Below are 19,828 nucleotides of genomic sequence, written 5' to 3'. Positions count from 1 at the left end.
AGGATAGGAATCATCTGATAAAAACATTTCCTTCACTCAGTGAAGGAATACAGCTTCTCTTCATTGTGCAGTTTCCGATGTTTGGAAGGGTAGAACTTATCTGAAAAAACATATCCCGCACTCAGCGCAGGAATACGGCTTCTCCCCTATGTGAGACCTCTGATATCTAGCTAGAAGTGGCCAATGGCCAAAATATTTCCCAAATTCAAGGCAGAAACATGCCTCTTCCCTGTGTAGGATTTCAGATGTGTGGAAAGAGAAGACTTCTGTGAAAAACATTTTCCACACTCTGGGCAGGAATATGGCTTCTCGCCTGTATGAGTTCTCTGATGTGTGGAAAGAGAAGACTTCTGTGAAAAACATTTTCCACACTCTGGGCAGGAATATGGCTTCTCACCTGTATGAGTTCTCTGATGTGTGGAAAGAGCAGACTTATGTGAAAAACATTTTCCACACTCTGGGCAGGAATATGGCTTGTCACCTGTAGGAGTTCTCTGATGTGTGGAAAGAGAAGACTTGAGTGAAAAACATTTTTCACACTCTGGGCAGGAATATGGCTTCTCACCTGTATGAGTTCTCTGATGTGTGGAAAGAGCAGACTTCTGTGAAAAACATTTTCCACACTCTGGGCAGGAATATGGCTTGTCACCTGTAGGAGTTCTCTGATGTGTGGAAAGAGCAGACTTCTGTGAAAAACATTTTTCACACTCTGGGCAGGAATACGGCTTTTCTCCTGTGTGAAATCTTTGATGTACAAGAAGTGAAGATTTGTATGAAAAACATTTCCCACACTCAAAACAAAAATATGGCTTTCCTCCCATGTGGGATTTCAGATGGGTAGAAATATAGAACTTCTGTGAAAAACATTTTTCACACTCAGGGCAGGAAAATGGCTTCTTACCTGTATGAGTTTTCTGATGTATGGAAAGATGAGACTTCTGTGAATAACATTTTCCACACTCAGAGCAGGAATATGGCTTCTTCCCTCTGTGTGATTTCAGATGTGCAGAAAGATAAGACTTCTGTGAATAACATTTCCTGCACTCATGGCAGGAAAATGGCTTCTCACCCGTATGAGTTATTTGATGTATGGAAAGAGAAGACTTCTGTGAATAACACTTTCCACACTCGTGGCAAGCATACAGCTTTTCTCCTGTGTGAGATCTTTGATGTGCAAGTGTATATTTGTATGAAAAACATTTCTCGCACTCAAGACAGGAATACAGCTTCTCCCGTTTATGAGATTTGTGATGTATGGAAAGATTGGTCTTATCCGAAAAACATTTCCCGCAATCAGAGCAGGAATACGGCTTCTCCCCCTTGTGCCATTTCAGATGTCTGGAAAGACCGGCTTTCTGTGAATAAAATTTTCCACACTCAGGGCAGTAATGCGGCTTCTCCCACGTGTGCCATTTCAGATGTCTGTAACGTTGGGAATATGGCTTCTCACCCATGTGACTTCTAAAATGTACACAAGGACTGGATTTAGAATGAATGTATTTCCCACACTCAGGACAGGAAAACCTCTTATCTGTTGGAAGGACGGCACCGTCCCTCACAGTCTGAGGTTCCTCAGGATAAGAGGGATACGATGGTCCGGCACCGTCCCGCACAGTCTGAGGTTCCTCAGGATAAGAGGAATACGATGGTCCGGCACCGTCCCTCACAATCTGAGGTTCCTCAGGATAAGAGGAATACGATGGTCCGGCACCATCCCGCACAGTCTGAGGTTTCTCAGGATAAGAGGAATACGATGGTTTGGCACCGTCCCTCACAGTCTGAGGTTCCTCAGGATAAGAGGAATACGATGGTCCGGCACTGTCCCGCACAGTCTGAGGTTCCTCAGGATAAGAGGAATACGATGGTCCATCTACACTGTGTGGTGCCGGATGGACATTTGAGGTAGCCGGGTTTTCTCCTGGACTATACTGTGTGATGTCCTCATCTTCTACTTTACAGTCTGGAGACAAAGTGAGACAATCCTGTGAGGTTTTCCTCATCTCCCGTCCATGCACTAAAATAGAAATACAAAGATTATTACTAGACATGAGCAGATTGGTCCCCCTAAACCAGAATAGAGTTCAGGCCACTTTGTTGCTGAGGATCTTAATTGGTAAATGGTTCCTCCTGACCTCCAACCAGTTCACTTTTATATTCTCTGCCCTTAGTCAGAGAGTGAGGGGGCCAATGAGAATCATTTTTATAGACTTGAAACTAGTAGAGACATTACAGTATATTGCCCAACACCTTCCATCATTCTTTGCTTTCTTCCTAATACAGGAAGTACTATAATGCCTTATTTTCTCAATCATTTAGTAATCACAGCAGGGCTGAGCCCAACCAGAGGTCAGAGAGTGAGGCTGGTTGGGCTTCACCACCCTCACTCTCTGACCTCTGGTTGGGCTCCAACACCCTCACTCTTTAAACAACCAACCGGAGGTCATAAACTGGGGATGGTGGAGCCCAACCAGAGGCCAGAGAGCGAGGGTGGTGGAGCCCAACCAGAGGTCAAAGAGTGAGGATGGTGGAGCCCAACCAGAGGTCAAAGAGTGAGGATGGTGGAGCCCAACCAGAGGTCAAAGAGTGAGGATGGTGGAGCCCAACCAGAGGTCAAAGAGTGAGGATGGTGGAGCCCAACCAGAGGTCAAAGAGTGAGGATGGTGGAGCCCAACCAAAGGTCAAAGAGTGAGGATGGTGGAGCCCAACCAGAGTTCAGAGAGTAAAGATGGGGGGAGAGCAATCAATATGAAGACTGGCCTGGTCCTGAAGACCACCATCATTGGGTTAAAATTCATCATTTATGATCCCTTTATGTTAATGATTCCAAACATTTGAGGATGTGATCACGTTACTATAGACATGGTTAACTGTGTGCCCTGTATAGCAGTAGGAAGAAAGTAAAAAAATGATAAATTCATACCCCCCTCCCTCCTCCTGAACTTTGTATACCTGTTCCAGATCAGTGACTGAAAGTACTCAAGCCAGGGGCTCAGCCTGACAGCCAGACAACAAATATTTTCAGCAATGCAGCCCCGATATCACTCTCAGTACACGGGTCATTTAGCCACTTGAAGACTGGGCATTTTCTGTCACTTTTTGTTTCCATGTGAAAATATTGTTTTTTTTTCTTTGCTAGAAAATTTCTTAGAACCCCCAAAGATTATAAATATTTTCTTTTAAAGCAGAGGCCCTAGAAAATAAATTGGTGGGTTTTGCAATTTTTTATGTCACACTGTATTTGCGCAGCGTTATTTCGAACGCAATTTTTTGGGAAAAAGTACAATGTTTATAAATTTTAGTGCAAAAAAAACTCACAATACATAACCAAATTTTTTGTATAATATAAAAGATGATGTCACACTGAGTAAATAGATACCAAACATGTCATGCTTTAAAATTGCACACATCGGCAACAAACGACTTACATTTTACTATCCATGGGCCTATAGGCCTTACAGGTTACCGCTTTATATCTACAGAGGAGGTCTAGAACTAGAATTACTGCCATGATCTGATGTTCGCGGCGATACCTCACAAGCATGTAATGATCGCTGTTTGCTCACAAGCGGTACCGACGCATGCGTTCGCCTTTGCACTTTCAATTTTTTCTGATCACTTTTATTGCTGTCACAAGGAATGGAAACATCCGTTGTGACAGTAATAGGCAGAGACAGGTCCTCTTTATGGAGAGATCTGGGGTCTATAATGAATGTAAATATTCCATGTGACAGTAATAGGAGGTGACAGGTCCTCTTTATGGAGAGATCTGGGGTCTATAATGAATGTAAACATCCCATGTGACAGTAATAGGAGGTGACAGGTCCTCTTTATGGAGAGATCTGGGGTCTATAATGAATGTAAACATCCCATGTGACAGTAATAGGAGGTGACAGGTCCTCTTTATGGAGAGATCTGGGGTCTATAATGAATGTAAACTTCCCATGTGACAGTAATAGGAGGTGACAGGTCCTCTTTATGGAGAGATCTGGGGTCTATAATGAATGTAAACATCCCATGTGACATTAATAGGGGGTGACAGGTCCTCTTTATGGAGAGATCTGGGGTCTATAATGAATGTAAACATCCCATGTGACAGTAATATGAGGTGACAGGTCCTCTTTATGGAGAGATCTGGGGTCTATAATGAATGTAAACATCCCATGTGACAGTAATAGGAGGTGACAGGTCCTCTTTATGGAGAGATCTGGGGTCTATAATGAATGTAAACATCCCATGTGACAGTAATAGACAGTGACAGGTCCTCTTTATGGAGAGATCTGGGGTCTATAATGAATGTAAACATCCCATGTGACAGTAATAGGTGGTGACAGGTCCTCTTTATGGAGAGATCTGGGGTCTATAATGAATGTAAACATCCAATGTGACAGTAATAGGAGGTGACAGGTCCTCTTTATGGAGAGATCTGGGGTCTATAATGAATGTAAACATCCCATGTGACAGTAATAGACGGTGACAGGTCCTCTTTATGGAGAGATCTGGGGTCTATAATGAATGTAAACATCCCATGTGACAGTAATAGGTGGTGACAGGTCCTCTTTATGGAGAGATCTGGGGTCTATAATGAATGTAAACATCCCATGTGACAGTAATAGGAGGTGACAGGTCCTCTTTATGGAGAGATCTGGGGTCTATAATAAATGTAAACATCCCATGTGACAGTAATAGATGGTGACAGGTCCTCTTTATGGAGAGATCTGGGGTCTATAATGAATGTAAACATCCCATGTGACAGTAATAGATGGTGACAGGTCCTCTTTATGGAGAGATCTGGGGTCTATAATGAATGTAAACATCCCATGTGACAGTAATAGGAGGTGACAGGTCCTCTTTATGGAAAGATCTGGGGTCTATAATGAATGTAAACATCCCATGTGACAGTAATAGATGGTGACAGGTCCTCTTTATGGAGAGATCTGGGGTCTATAATGAATGTAAACATCCCATGTGACAATAATAGGAGGTGACAGGTCCTCTTTATGGAGAGATCTGGGGTCTATAATGAATGTAAACATCCAATGTGACAGTAATAGGAGGTGACAGGTCCTCTTTATGGAGAGATCTGGGGTCTATAATGAATGTAAACATCCCATGTGACAATAATAGGAGGTGACAGGTCCTCTTTATGGAGAGATCTGGGGTCTATAATGAATGTAAACATCCAATGTGACAGTAATAGGAGGTGACAGGTCCTCTTTATGGAGAGATCTGGGGTCTATAATGAATGTAAACATCCCATGTGACAGTAATAGGAGGTGACAGATCCTCTTTATGGAGAGATCTGGGGTCTATAATGAATGTAAACATCCCATGTGACAGTAATAGGAGGTGACAGGTCCTCTTTATGGAGAGATCTGGGGTCTATAATGAATGTAAACATCCCATGTGACAGTAATAGGAGGTGACGGGTCCTCTTTATGGAGAGATCTGGGGTCTATAATGAATGTAAACATCCCATGTGACAGTAATAGGAGGTGACAGGTCCTCTTTATGGAGAGATCTGGGGTCTATAATGAATGTAAACATCCCATGTGACAGTAATAGGAGGTGACAGGTCCTCTTTATGGAGAGATCTGGGGTCTATAATGAATGTAAACATCCCATGTGACAGTAATAGACAGTGACAGGTCCTCTTTATGGAGAGATCTGGGGTCTATAATGAATGTAAACATCCAATGTGACAGTAATAGGAGGTGACAGGTCCTCTTTATGGAGAGATCTGGGGTCTATAATGAATGTAAACATCCAATGTGACAGTAATAGGAGGTGACAGGTCCTCTTTATGGAGAGATCTGGGGTCTATAATGAATGTAAACATCCAATGTGACAGTAATAGGAGGTGACAGGTCCTCTTTATGGAGAGATCTGGGGTCTATAATGAATGTAAACATCCCATGTGACAGTAATAGGTGGTGACAGGTCCTCTTTATGGAGAGATCTGGGGTCTATAATGAATGTAAACATCCCATGTGACAGTAATAGGAGGTGACAGGTCCTCTTTATGGAGAGATCTGGGGTCTATAATGAATGTAAACATCCCATGTGACAGTAATAGGTGGTGACAGGTCCTCTTTATGGAGAGATCTGGGGTCTATAATGAATGTAAACATCCCATGTGACGGTAATAGGAGGTGACAGGTCCTCTTTATGGAGAGATCTGGGGTCTATAATGAATGTAAACATCCCATGTGACAGTAATAGGAGGTGACAGGTCCTCTTTATGGAGAGATCTGGGGTCTATAATGAATGTAAACATCCCATGTGACAGTAATAGGAGGTGACAGGTCCTTTTTATGGAGAGATCTGGGGTCTATAATGAATGTAAACATCCAATGTGACAGTAATAGGAGGTGACAGGTCCTCTTTATGGAGAGATCTGGGGTCTATAATGAATGTAAACATCCCATGTGACAGTAATAGGTGGTGACAGGTCCTCTTTATGGAGAGATCTGGGGTCTATAATGAATGTAAACATCCCATGTGACAGTAATAGGAGGTGACAGGTCCTCTTTATGGAGAGATCTGGGGTCTATAATGAATGTAAACATCCCATGTGACAGTAATAGGTAGTGACAGGTCCTCTTTATGGAGAGATCTGGGGTCTATAATGAATGTAAACATTCCATGTGACAGTAATAGGAGGTGACAGGTCCTCTTTATGGAGAGATCTGGGGTCTATAATGAATGTAAACATCCCATGTGACAGTAATAGGAGGTGACAGGTCCTTTTTATGGAGAGATCTGGGGTCTATAATGAATGTAAACATCCAATGTGACAGTAATAGATGGTGACAGGTCCTCTTTATGGAGAGATCTGGGGTCTATAATGAATGTAAACATCCCATGTGACAGTAATAGGTGGTGACAGGTCCTCTTTATGGAGAGATCTGGGGTCTATAATGAATGTAAACATCCCATGTGACAGTAATAGATGGTGACAGGTCCTCTTTATGGAGAGATCTGGGGTCTATAATGAATGTAAACATCCAATGTGACAGTAATAGGAGGTGACAGGTCCTCTTTATGGAGAGATCTGGGGTCTATAATGAATGTAAACATCCCATGTGACAGTAATAGGTGGTGACAGGTCCTCTTTATGGAGAGATCTGGGGTCTATAATGAATGTAAACATCCCATGTGACAGTAATAGGAGGTGACAGGTCCTCTTTATGGAGAGATCTGGGGTCTATAATGAATGTAAACATCCCATGTGACGGTAATAGGAGGTGACAGGTCCTCTTTATGGAGAGATCTGGGGTCTATAATGAATGTAAACATCCCATGTGACAGTAATAGGAGGTGACAGGTCCTCTTTATGGAGAGATCCGGGGTCTATAATGAATGTAAACATCCCATGTGACAGTAATAGGCAGTGACAGGTCCTCTTTATGGAGAGATCTGGGGTCTATAATGAATGTAAACATCCCATGTGACAGTAATAGGAGGTGACAGGTCCTTTTTATGGAGAGATCTGGGGTCTATAATGAATGTAAACATCCAATGTGACAGTAATAGATGGTGACAGGTCCTCTTTATGGAGAGATCTGGGGTCTATAATGAATGTAAACATCCCATGTGACAGTAATAGGTGGTGACAGGTCCTCTTTATGGAGAGATCTGGGGTCTATAATGAATGTAAACATCCCATGTGACAGTAATAGATGGTGACAGGTCCTCTTTATGGAGAGATCTGGGGTCTATAATGAATGTAAACATCCAATGTGACAGTAATAGGAGGTGACAGGTCCTCTTTATGGAGAGATCTGGGGTCTATAATGAATGTAAACATCCCATGTGACAGTAATAGGTGGTGACAGGTCCTCTTTATGGAGAGATCTGGGGTCTATAATGAATGTAAACATCCCATGTGACAGTAATAGGAGGTGACAGGTCCTCTTTATGGAGAGATCTGGGGTCTATAATGAATGTAAACATCCCATGTGACGGTAATAGGAGGTGACAGGTCCTCTTTATGGAGAGATCTGGGGTCTATAATGAATGTAAACATCCCATGTGACAGTAATAGGAGGTGACAGGTCCTCTTTATGGAGAGATCCGGGGTCTATAATGAATGTAAACATCCCATGTGACAGTAATAGGCAGTGACAGGTCCTCTTTATGGAGAGATCTGGGGTCTATAATGAATGTAAACATCCCATGTGACAGTAATAGGCAGTGACAGGTCCTCTTTATGGAGAGATCTGGGGTCTATAATGAATGTAAACATCCCATGTGACAGTAATAGACGGTGACAGGTCCTCTTTATGGAGAGATCTGGGGTCTATAATGAATGTAAACATCCCATGTGACAGTAATAGGAGGTGACAGGTCCTCTTTATGGAGAGATCTGGGGTCTATAATGAATGTAAACATCCCATGTGACAGTAATACTGAGGGTGGTGGATGGAGGAAGAGCCTTGTAGTGGGGGGGGGGGGGTTTGAGGGAAGAGCTCTGTACAGGGGGGTGTGGATTTGTAGTGGGGGGGGGGGGGGTATGAACTGGGGGAGTTCTTTATGGGAAGGGAGTGAGGGTAATGCTCTTAAGTACTGGGGAGTGGGGATGAGGGAGCTTTGTAGCTGAGGGTGGGTTTGAGGATTTGGGGGAAGAGCTCTGTACTGGGGGGAGGGGGGGGCTTGTAGCAGGGGGAGGGGGGGGTGGGGGAGAGTTATGAACTGGGGGAGTTCTTTACGGTAAGGGGGTGAGGGTAAAACTCTGTAGTACTGGGGAGTGGGGATGAGGGAGGTGCATTGTAGTGGCAGTTGAGGATTTGAGGGTGGAGCTCTGTACTGGTGGGGAGATTTGTAGTGGGGGGGTTGGGGGGAGTTATGAACTGGGGGAGTTGTTTACGGAAAGGGGGTGAGGGTAAAACTCTGTAGTACTGGGGAGTGGGGATGAGGGAGGAGGGAGGAGCTCTGTACTGGGGGGGGGGGGGGCTGGGGACTTGTAGTTGGGGGAGGGGGGTTGGGGGGAGTTATGAACTGGAGGAGTTCTTTATGGTAAGGGGGTGAGGGTAAAGCTCTGAGGAGTAGGGATGAGGTTTGAGCTTTGTAGTGGGGGGGGGGTTGAACGGTTGGGGGAAATGCTCTGTACTGGGGGGAGGCTTTTGTTGTCATGTTTCTTCCACCACTAACTCCGGGACCTATTTTTTCTTTCAGTGACACCATCAACACGGGGACATTTTTTTTATTTAAAGGGACACCACCGATGGAACATTTTTCTTTTTCCACCATAAGCCCCATATTTGTGCACACATTTTAAACTTTTCAGTTGGCGGCAATGTACCACAAACCCCGATATTGGCCCCGTCGCCTTCTTTACCCAACAAAGGGCAGGTGGTGGTGGAGGGTGATAGGCGGGGGAGTTGTGGGATGGTGAGGGGCTTCACCCTGGGAACTGGATGACCTTGCCCCGGTGCCTGGACACGGGAGACACGCCTCTGCTCCTCCTCCAAGGGAAGTGATTGAATGCCACTTACATGGGGCAGGTTCCAACAGTTGCTGGTTATTAACCACCTCGCCACCACCACTTTGAATTCTTTGGTGAGAAGAACCCAATTCAGTGTACATTATTTAATCTGTAGGAAAGTTATAGAGAGCACAATCTATGGTGTATATCTGAAAATTGATCTATCCTGCTCCCCCCCGTGCTCTCAGCCCACACATGCTCTCTGGACCCCCCTGTGTTCTCTGGTCCCTGCTATACTTTCCAACCCCCCTGTATTCTCCAGCCCCCCAGTACTCTACAGCCCCCCCCCCCCAGTGCTCTCCGGCCCCCCCAGTGCTCTCTGCCCCCCCCTTGTGCTCTCTGGACCCCCCTATGCTCTCCGGCCCCTGCTGTACTCTCCAACCCCCTCTGCATTCTCCAGCCCCTCCAGTGCTCTCCGGCCCCCTCCAGTGCTCTCCGGCCCCCCCAGCTGTGCTCTCAGCCCCCTCCTGTGCCCTCTGGACCCCCCTGTGCTCTCCAGCCCCTGCTTTACTCTCCAACCCCCTCCAGTGCTCTCCGGCCCCCATGCTCTCCGCCCTCCCTGTGCTCTCCATCCCCCCTGTGCTCTCTGGACCCTGCTGTACTCTCCAGCCCCCCTGCATTCTCCAGCTGCCCAGTGCTCTCCAGCCCCCTGTGCTCCCCCCCCCGTGCTCTCCATCCCCCCTGTGCTCTCCGGCCCCTGCTATACTCTCCAGCCCCCCTAGTGCTCTCCGCCCCCTGTGCTCCCCCCCCCCCCTGTGCTCTCCGGCCCCTGCTGTACTCTCCAGCCCCCCTGCATTCTCCAGCTCCCCCCAGTGCTCTCCCCCCTCCCCTGTGCTCTGGTCCCCCATGTTCTCCAGCCCCCCCGTGCTCTTTCCTGGCTCCCCTCACCCCCTGCAGCTCTGCCAGTTTCCTCCCTCTCTCGCTGGCTGCTGTGGAAGGGAGAGGGGGCCGGTAAATATGTCATGGGCTGCTCAGTCTAAAATGCCCGGGGCCAATTTTTTGTCTCAGTCCGAGCCTGCTGACACCAATGTTGGGGGTAATGTTTGCAGTCAGTGACACCAATGTTGGGCACTGGACTTGATTCTTTTATCTTTTAAGCTCTACCAAATGTGCCCCCTATCAAAATCAGGCAATGACCACATCATGAATCCGCAGTAATGTTTTCATGCCCTGACTGTCTACTTACTCTCTGATCTGTGTATCAGCTTTAGGGTCCGTGCCCTCACACTTGTGTATTTAAGTAATCTTCTCTCAGCATGGCTCCACCCCAGCCTCTAACTGGAAACTATTTTACCCCGCGCACTGCAAGGCAGCCTTGCCCGAGCAACAATTGTGTGAAGGCTTCCCTGGGTGATTCTTGCCGTGTGCTCTACATTCGTGTACCAACTTTGGCTTGTTCTCCTGACCTTCCCTGTCTGCTTGTTGCCCCGACTTTCGGCTTGTTCTTCTGACTATCCCTGTCTGCTTGTAGCCCCGACCTTCGGCTTGTTCTTCTAACCATCCCTGTCTGCTTGTTGCCTTGACTTTTGGCTTGTCCTCCTGACTATTCCTTTTTGCCCTGAACTGGTGCTTCCTCTCCATCCACCAGAGCCAGCCGTGAGCGTGAGCTGGGAGACCCTGGGGGGGCCGCGTCCTGGAGTCAGCTGCAGCCAAGTCCATCCTCACCATCAGAGGCCTTGGTGAAAACCTGCTGGCACTTAGACTCCGCGCCCTGAGGAATCTTATGCTCTAGCTCCCTGTTCAGGACCGTGGCTGCGACCCTGTGTAGCTGCTTCTCAGAACCATTGACCCTCAGCAGTCCACAACCTCCGCTGTGTGCTCCTAGTCACTTGAAATCCAAGAAAATGGAGAAAAAGTTGGAAAGGTTGCCTTAAGAGTTCATCATCATTTATGGATTATAGAATCGAGGCAACAGGAAGATAAAAGACAGCCAACACCTTTTGGCGGCCTAACAGTCCCCCTTCATCAGGGCTTGGATTAAATATACAAAAACAATTCTTATAGGACTACATGAGCTTCATAAGCAGATGTCCACATCGACCAGTAGCAAACACCTTCCAGGAGCCACTACAATAAAAGTTCTATAGGAAGCTTTTGCATTTTTCACCCAAGCCCCGATGAAGGGGAATTGTTGTGTCCCTGAATCTTTTGGCTGCCTTATGTCTTCCAGTTGTCTCAATTTCATCAACAATAACTGATAACGAGCTCTTATAATGACCGGCTGGGGAAATGTTAATGTATTGAAGAGATTTACTGTGTATGTTCTTTTTATTTTGCCCTGACATACATTTTAAGGGTTCGCATCCCACCTGTGCTGATCTCTGTAGGAGTGTCCTCCTCTATGAATGTCCTCGTCATTCCAGCCTCCTCCGTATGTTGCTGATCATCCCTCACATACGTCTCTTCTACTTCACCCTCAACTTTCATGTTCATCAGATCTTCACCCTAAACCAACAGAATGGCAGAAAATAACATCTGTAACATAGAAGTATTTATGATGTGAGATCACATAGAAAATATCATCTTGTAGAGTCCACACATCATCTCCACATGTCAGAGTGTTCAATCACTTTATGTTCCCGACCCTCAACTCCACCTACCTGATGATGGTGAGGGATGGTGTGACCTTCCTGTGTGGAATCCCGGGAATGCAAAGGACGGGGACATCTCTCTGGTGGGTTCCTGGTATTATGTGGCCTTATCATGAGATCCTTATAGAGATCCTCGTCTCCTTCAAAAAACTCCTTCATCACCCTATACTGCTCATCCACCTTTTTAAACTCTTCTTGAACATCAATATTATAATCCCCGAGGTTTCCATTCTGAATATATAAAAGGACATTTAATGTAACAAACACACTTGTGTATAAATCAAAAACTATCAATAATTGTTCCTCATCTACCTGATGATGGTGAGGGATGGTGTGACCTTCCTGTGTGGAATCCCGGGAATACAGAAGACGGTGACATCTCACTGATCGTTTCCTGGTTTTATGTGGCACCATTATGAAATCCTTATAGAGATCCTCATTTCCTTCAAAAAACTCCTTCATCACCCTATACTGCTCATCCACCTTTTTAAACTCTTCTTGAACATCAATATTATAGTTCCCGAGGATTCCACTCTGAATATAAAAAGACATTTCATGTAACAAACGCGCTTGTGAATAAATCAAAAACTGTCAGTGATTGTTCCTCATCTACCTGATGATGGTGAGGGATGGTGTGACCTTCCTGTGTGGAATCCCGGGAATACAGAGGACGGGGACATCTCTCTGGTGGGTTCCCATTACTGGATCCATCTGTAGGAAACACACACACTGACTGAATACATTGTTTCTATGTGTTTATCAGATGTTGGGGGATCTAGGTGGACCCTCCGTACTGCTCTCTCCTTTACAATAAAGACTCCTCTTACCCGGTGATGTGAGGGGCGGCTGATTTTCCTTTATGACGTCCTTGTAGAGATCCTTGTGCCCTTGTATATACTTCCACTCTTCCATGGAGAAATAGACAGTGACATCCTGACACCTTATAGGAACCTGACACACACAATGATACAGTCACCATCCAGACACATCCCTTGTCTGTTACTGGATATTGTCCCAGAATTACCACCACCGCTCACCTTTCCCGTCAGTAGCTCCATCATCTTGTTGGTGACTGCATGCATAATGTGGCTCTGGTCCTCCTCCATCCTCAGTGATGTGGTCTTGTGATCTGTGTGGGTTGCTCTGTAGACGGATAGCAGAGAATTATCTGGACTGTAATGGTTGTACAATATTAGGACAGGGATAGAAGAGGTAAATAGTTGGGCTGCCTCCAGTGGGAATTGGCACATGTATATTGGGTTGCTTACATTATGTTTAGTACAAATTATGACTACGTATTCTTTTTTTCACCTACCGCTGTGTCCTTCTTAGGACTCTTTTTTTTTTTTCCTATCAGCGACAAGTAAGATGTTTAGGCAGGGTTGCTTTTAAATTTAGTTGCCGCGTGATAGTTGCCTTGGCCAATTGTTAGGAGATCAATTGATTTCACCCTAATTCTGGACTTGCTACACTTCTCTCTTCTGTCACTAGGTGGCATTGTAGCTGGTGGCAATAGATAAGACAAGGGCATTGCAAGGACAGATTAGGAATAAATAGGGTGTCTCAGCCAATGGGCAGGGATTTTCTTGGGTCCCTTGACCTGCTGGGAGAGCCTATTTATTTGAGTGGAGTCAGGTGATCGTGGTTCTGGGCCACCTGGGCAGCTGTCTGGATGGATGTGTGCCGTGCTGCCCTGGGCTGCTAGGCCAGAAACCTAAGGCCTATCCCGGGAGCATCTGGCTGCTGGGCTGTCTGAGGGCCTATCCAGAAGCAGGAAAAGAAGCGTAGGGTTGGGACTGTAGTCCAACCAGAAGTAATGGTTCCGCCAGCCGTGGAACCAGTTGTGGTCGGAGGTAGAGGGGAAGCTGTCGCCACTGAGGGACCATCCACCTTGTTACTGGAGACCACTGTGAGTAAGCTGAGGCCAGTACCAGAGCAGACTTTGCGCCAGCCGGCGATGGTGAAGAAGTGGGAAAACTTCAGTGCCAACTCAGTGACCCAGACAGCAGAGGTGATGCTTGTGGAGCATCAGTGAGTGCCAATCCAGGGACCTAACGTGTCAGCCGGGGTGAAGCTTAAGGAGCATCAGTGAGTGCCAAGCCAGGGACCTAATATGTCAGCAGGGGTGACTCTTGAAGAATATCTGTGAGTGCTAAGCCAGGAACCCAGCAGGAAAGCGGGGATGACGCTTGAGGAAGATACTGAGTGCTAAAAGTGGAAGAGCTCAGGGGATCCAGTGGCTAGTGGATCTGAAGTCTAGTGAGAGAGACTGGGAGCTCGTTGAGTGAAGACCCACAATGAGTGAGTGTGGGGTAAAGCGAACTGTTTGTGTTGCAAATAGTTGAATACCATTACCATTAGTAACAACTACAAGATTGTTGCCATAGGAGACAGCGTTCCTACCTATACAGAAGTAGTGTCCGGCTGGAGGCCTTCACCTGTATAGCTGTCTACCTATAGAAGTCTCGGAGTCTGCCATTTATCTTTGCATCTACCTCAGGGTGTCCTGGCCCTAACCCTCTCTCCCACAGTTCTGTTCAAGAGACAATAAATCTCTTTGCATTCAAAAAGTGTCTGGCGCCCACCTGTTCGTCTTGCATTACACCCACCATGCCTTGTAACCCACTCTACACTGAAGGATGTCAGCTGTCCCTAACCCTCCTTACATCAGGTGCCCCCAGCAGAGTCCCTCCTTACATTAACTGTCCCCAGCGGAGTCCCTCCTTACATCAGGTGCCCCCAGTAGAGTCCCTTCTTACATCTCAGGTATCCCCAGTGGAGTCCCTCCTTACATCAGGTGTCCCCAGTAGAGTCCCTCCTTACATCTCAGGTGTCCCCAGCAGAGTCTCTCCTTACATCAGGTGCCCCCAGTAGAGTCCCTCCTTACATCAGGTGCCCCAGCAGAGTCCCTTCTTACATCAGGTGGCCCCAGCAGAGTCCCTCTTTACATCAGGTGTCCCAGTAGAGTCCCCCCTTACATCAGGTGTCCCAGTAGAGTCCCCCCTTTCATCAGGTGTCCACAGAGGAATCCCTTCTTACATCAAGTGCATAGTAGAGTCCCTTCTTACATCAGGTGCCCCCAGCGGAGTCCCTCCTTACATTAGGTGTCCCCAACAGAGTCTCTCCTTACATCAGGTGTCCCAGCAGAGTCCCTTCTTACATCACAGGTGTCCCCAGGCAGTGGAGTCCCTCCTTACATCAGATGTCCCCAGCAGAGACCCTCCTTACATCAGGTGTCCCCAACAGAGTCTCTCCTTACATCAGGTGTCCCAGCAGAGTCCCTCCTTACATCAGGTGTCCCCAGAAGATTCCCTCCTTACATCAGGTGTCCCCAGGAGAGTCCCTCCTTACATCAGGACTCACTCAGATCGGGACGAGGGTCCAATTATCGGGATTGTCCCAGGAAAATTGGGACTGTTGACAAGTATGATGAAAGAGGACAGCGGGATGAGCAAAGAAGAGGAAGGCCACTCAGCCAGGTAGGAAGCTGCAACAGATGATGAAGTTCCAGCAGCTGGAGCTTACTGTGAAATTGGCTCCAGTGTAGAAGAGGACATCCTGCCACTGGGAACTTTTTTTTGTGTAGCTGTATCAGTTTTAAGGCCATAATTTTTATTGCGTGAAAACAATTGCCTTGTTTCTCCAGATGTGGAGCCTGTTTAAGTTCCTCCATGTTGTGTGCTGCCAAGGTCTGCTGAGACTTGTGGTTCTCTCCTCTTGTGTGCTGCCAAGGTCTGCCAAGCTTAGTTTCCTCCCTGTTCTGTGCTGCTCAGGTCTTCCGATACTTGTGGTTCCTCCCTGTTCTGTGCTGCCAAGGTCTGCTGAGACTTGTGGTTCCTCTCTGTTGTGTGTTGCTAAGGTGTGTTGAGACTTGTGGTTCCTCTATGTTGTGTGCTGCCAAGGTCTGCAGAGCCTTGTGGTTCCTTCATGTTGAGTGCTGCCAAGGTCTGCTGAGACTTGTGGTTCCTCCTTGTGTGCTGCCAAGGTTTGCTGAGACTTGTGGTTCCTCCCTGTTGTGTGCTGCTAAGGTCTGCTGAGGCTTGTGGTTCCCTTCTCTTGTGTGCTACTATGGTCTGCTGAGACTTGTGGTTCCTACCTGCTGTGTCCTGCTATGGTCTGCTGAGACTTGTGGTTCCCTCCTCTTGTGTGCTGCTATGGTCTGCTGAGACTTGTGGTTCCCTCTTCTTATGTGCTGCTAAGGTCTGCTGAGACTTGTGGTTCCTCCCCGTTGTCCTCTTACCTGGTGGTACCTGAATTTTAAAGGGGCCAATTTTAACTGACAGAGCCAACTACATTAACCCCCATGATCTCTTCCGCTGTCTGTAAGGGGGACATTCTGACCACCACCGTAAGGGGGGCATTCTTCCCACTAGCCACCAATTTAAGAGGCATTCTTCCCTCTGACCACCAATTAATTTTGCAAGCGTTCCCCAAGACCTGAAAATAATTTTAAGGATTCCTCTGGGGTAAAAAGGTTGAGAAGGGCTTCTCGAATAATATTTAATAATATACGAATTTCAAAAATGATCCAATACATAATGAGTATGAGTATTTCATTAAAATAAAAACAAATGACTTTGTAAGGAGAATAAATACAAATTCCTCATGATATAAAAATCAAATAATCTCATATAATCTCGTATCTTAGCATAACAATATGAGAATAAACCAATATCACCACATTCCTAATGATGGTCAGACACGTAACGATATATGATGGCATTGTCTATCAATTTACTCTATGGGAGAAAATTATGATTGGGAAGACCGATCGGACACCAAAACCAAAATAGTTTGATGCAGTCAGACTATATACTGGAAATCATCCAAAAACAATCAAAGAGACTCCGAGATGAAGATGAAAGTCAATGTATATAATCAAAAAATGGGGAAACCCCAAGAGCAAGATGGAAGTCAACATACACTAAATTACCAAAAGTATTGGGACGCCTGCCTTTACAAGCACATGAACTTTAATGGCATCCCAGTCTTAGTTCGGAGGGTTCAATATTGAGTTGGCCCCGCCCTTTGCAGCTATAACAGCTTCAACTCTTCTGGGAAGGCCGTCCACAAGGTTTAGGAGTGTGTCTATGGGAATGTTTGACCATTCTTCCAGAATCGCATTTGTGAGGTCAGGCACTGATGTTGGACGAGAAGGCCTGGCTCGCAGTCTCTACTCGAATTCATCCCAAAGGTGTTCAATCGGGTTGAGGTCAGGCCAGTAAAGTTCCTCCACCTCAAACTCTCTCATCCATGCCTTTATGGACCTTGCTTTGTGCACTGGTTCAAATCATTTGTTGGAAGGGGGATTATGGTGTGGGGGTTGTTTTTCAGGGGTTGGACTTGGCCCCTTAGTTCCAGTGAAGGGAACTCTTAAGGCGTCAGCATACCAAGACATTTTGGACAATTTCACGCTCCCAACTTTGTGGGAACAGTTTGGGGATGGCCCTTTCCTGTTCCAACATGACTGATCACCAGTGTACAAAGAAAGGTCCATAAAGACATGGATGAGCGAGTTTGGGGTGGAGGAACTTGACTGGCCTGCACAGAGTCCTGACCTCAACCCGATAGAACACCTGTGGGATGAATTAGAGAAGAGACTGCAAGCCAGGCCTTCTCGTCCAACATCAGTGCCTGACCTCACAAATGCATTTCTGGAAGAACGGTCCCATAGACAGACTCCTAAACCTTGTGGACAGCCTTCCCAGAAGAGTTGAAGCTGTTATAGCTGCAAAGGGTGGGCCAACTTAATATTGAACCCTACGGAATAAGACTGGGATGTCATTAAAGTTCAAGTGCTTGTAAAGGCAGGCGTCCCAATACTTTTGGTAATATAGACTATATGACCCCAAAAAAAGGAGAGATCCCAAGACGAAGATGAAAGTCAACATGCTGTATTTAACCAAAACTTGGAGAGACTCGAGACAAAGATAAAAGTCGACATTTATAAACAAAAAAAATAGAGAGATTCCGAAACGAAGATGAAAGTCAACATATATAACAAAAAATAGAGAGATGAAGATTAAAGCTAATGTATATAATGAAAAAATAGAGAGACTCAAAGACGAAGATTAAAGTCAGCATATATACCCAAAAAATGGAGAGACCCTGAGACAAAAGTGAAAGTCAACATACAGTATAACTAAAAACTGGAGACACTTTTGGACAAAGATGAAAGTCAGGAGGACACCTACCTCAAACTTACAGCTTTCGAATCCGATGGGCCAGAATTATGCCACTAAAAGGTGAACCAAACCAGAGTGTCCACCACTGAGGACTGAAATAGAGAAGAAAAAATAGCCGTCTGCCATGGAAAGGAGCAGGAGATCTGGTGTCCGAAAGGAGGAGGAGATCTGGTGTTGGGTGTCTAAGGAAAGAGGGAACATTTGTTGATGTGAATGACGGACAACAGGTGCAAAAACAAGAGAAGGGATGAGGGGCCTACAAGGGGGGAGGAAGGATCTGAAGACACACTGACGCTAGACAATTACCGTAAAAGTGAGACAACAATGTATAAATATGGTCTGTATGGAAAGGCGTGACCTCAAAGCGGCCTTTCTCAACCTTTTCAACACAGAGGAAGCCTTGAAATAGTTCTCCGGGTCTCAGGGAACCCCTGCTAAAAATTAGAAATCTACAACTCATGATACATTAGTGTGATGGTCAGTGGGAGGAATGGTCCTTACGCGTGTGGTCATTGGGAAGAATTACCTCCTTACAGATAGTTAAAAAGATCAATGGTGTCAGTGAGAACCTTATCTGAGAGGTAGAAATTGCCCAATGCTGAAGGAACCTCTAGCAACCTCTGGAGGAACCCTGGTTGAGAATCACTGCCTTAAAGGAACTGCTTCTGCCTTCTTAAATGGTATTATGTACCCTTTAGTCATTCACACAGGAGAGGACATCTGTAGGCTCCTTTTTTAAAGGGAGCTTCCTTCCAGATTTCCGATAAACCCCCACATGAAGACCCCCACAACCGCCAGGCCAAGGATGAGGGGAAGATGTCCTTGTCCTCCTCAAAATGAGAACAAGCTACCCTTCCTATGTTAAATAAAATAAAATAAAATGTGTTGCACTATCTCATAAAGTGCACAGTGCTATGCATAATATGCAAATACCGTATATACTCGAGTATAAGTCGAGGCCCTAATTGACCACAAAAAAATGGGAAAAACTTATTGACCCGAGTATAAGACGAAGGTGAGAAATGCACAGCTACTATAAGTGGAAAAGAGGGTCAACAATGCCCATTTGCAGCCTCACTGTGCCCATTTGCATGCCTCACTGTGCCCATTTGCAGCCTCACTGTGTCCATTTGCAGCCATAGGTCCCCCGAACTTCAAACTCGGTAGTTAAGGGTTCCTAGATGCCCCCTAGCTGCAGCCAAAATTTGGGGTCTCTGAACCCAAAGGGTCCCGAAATGACATTGCTGCAGTTGGACACAGTTGACCGACTTTGGGGCCCCGTATCTCGGGGCCACTTAGTGCTAGGAACCCCAAATTTTATGTGCAAACCCAGGGGAACTAGCAACATAAAATATCAAAAGCTGGGTTTTCTAGCACTAAGTGGCCCCGAGACACGGGGCCCCTAAAATCGGTTCAGAAAATGTCAAGCACTTTTCTGCAGCAGAGAATGACATTTTCCGAACCGGTTTTGGGGCCCCATATCTCTGCGGCCACTTAGTGCTAGGAACTCCAGCTTTGGATATGTTATGGTACCAGTTCCACTGGGTTTGCACACCAAATTTGGGGTT

General features: G+C 46.1%; 3 protein-coding genes across 4 annotated transcripts in view; 2 read left to right on the top strand and 1 right to left on the bottom strand.

Annotated features, from left to right (window-relative positions):
- The window catches only part of LOC141105452 (uncharacterized), a 29,078-nt gene extending 15,368 nt beyond the window's left edge, over positions 1 to 13,710 (bottom strand). Inside the window, exons 1-7 of the mRNA XM_073595308.1 lie at positions 13,113 to 13,710; positions 12,903 to 13,026; positions 12,695 to 12,786; positions 12,460 to 12,609; positions 12,182 to 12,306; positions 1,353 to 1,461; positions 314 to 1,268 (exon numbers count right to left, since the gene is read on the bottom strand). Coding sequence (XP_073451409.1) covers positions 314 to 1,268; positions 1,353 to 1,461; positions 12,182 to 12,306; positions 12,460 to 12,609; positions 12,695 to 12,786; positions 12,903 to 13,026; positions 13,113 to 13,325 — 1,768 coding nt within the window. The 5' untranslated portion in view covers positions 13,326 to 13,710. The remainder of the gene's footprint in view (positions 1 to 313; positions 1,269 to 1,352; positions 1,462 to 12,181; positions 12,307 to 12,459; positions 12,610 to 12,694; positions 12,787 to 12,902; positions 13,027 to 13,112) is intronic.
- The window catches only part of LOC141104959 (uncharacterized), a 664,134-nt gene that overhangs the window by 177,452 nt on the left and 466,854 nt on the right, over positions 1 to 19,828 (top strand). The gene's annotated exons all lie outside the window — the stretch shown is intronic.
- Positions 1 to 19,828, top strand: part of LOC141104789 (uncharacterized) — a 317,556-nt gene that overhangs the window by 190,176 nt on the left and 107,552 nt on the right. The window lies entirely within an intron of this gene.

Source organism: Aquarana catesbeiana, linkage group LG08 (genome assembly GCF_042186555.1).
Source record: "Aquarana catesbeiana isolate 2022-GZ linkage group LG08, ASM4218655v1, whole genome shotgun sequence".
NCBI classification, from domain to species: domain Eukaryota; kingdom Metazoa; phylum Chordata; class Amphibia; order Anura; family Ranidae; genus Aquarana; species Aquarana catesbeiana.
Note: the sequence above shows the minus strand (reverse complement) of the source record. Positions and strands in the feature narration are given on the sequence as shown.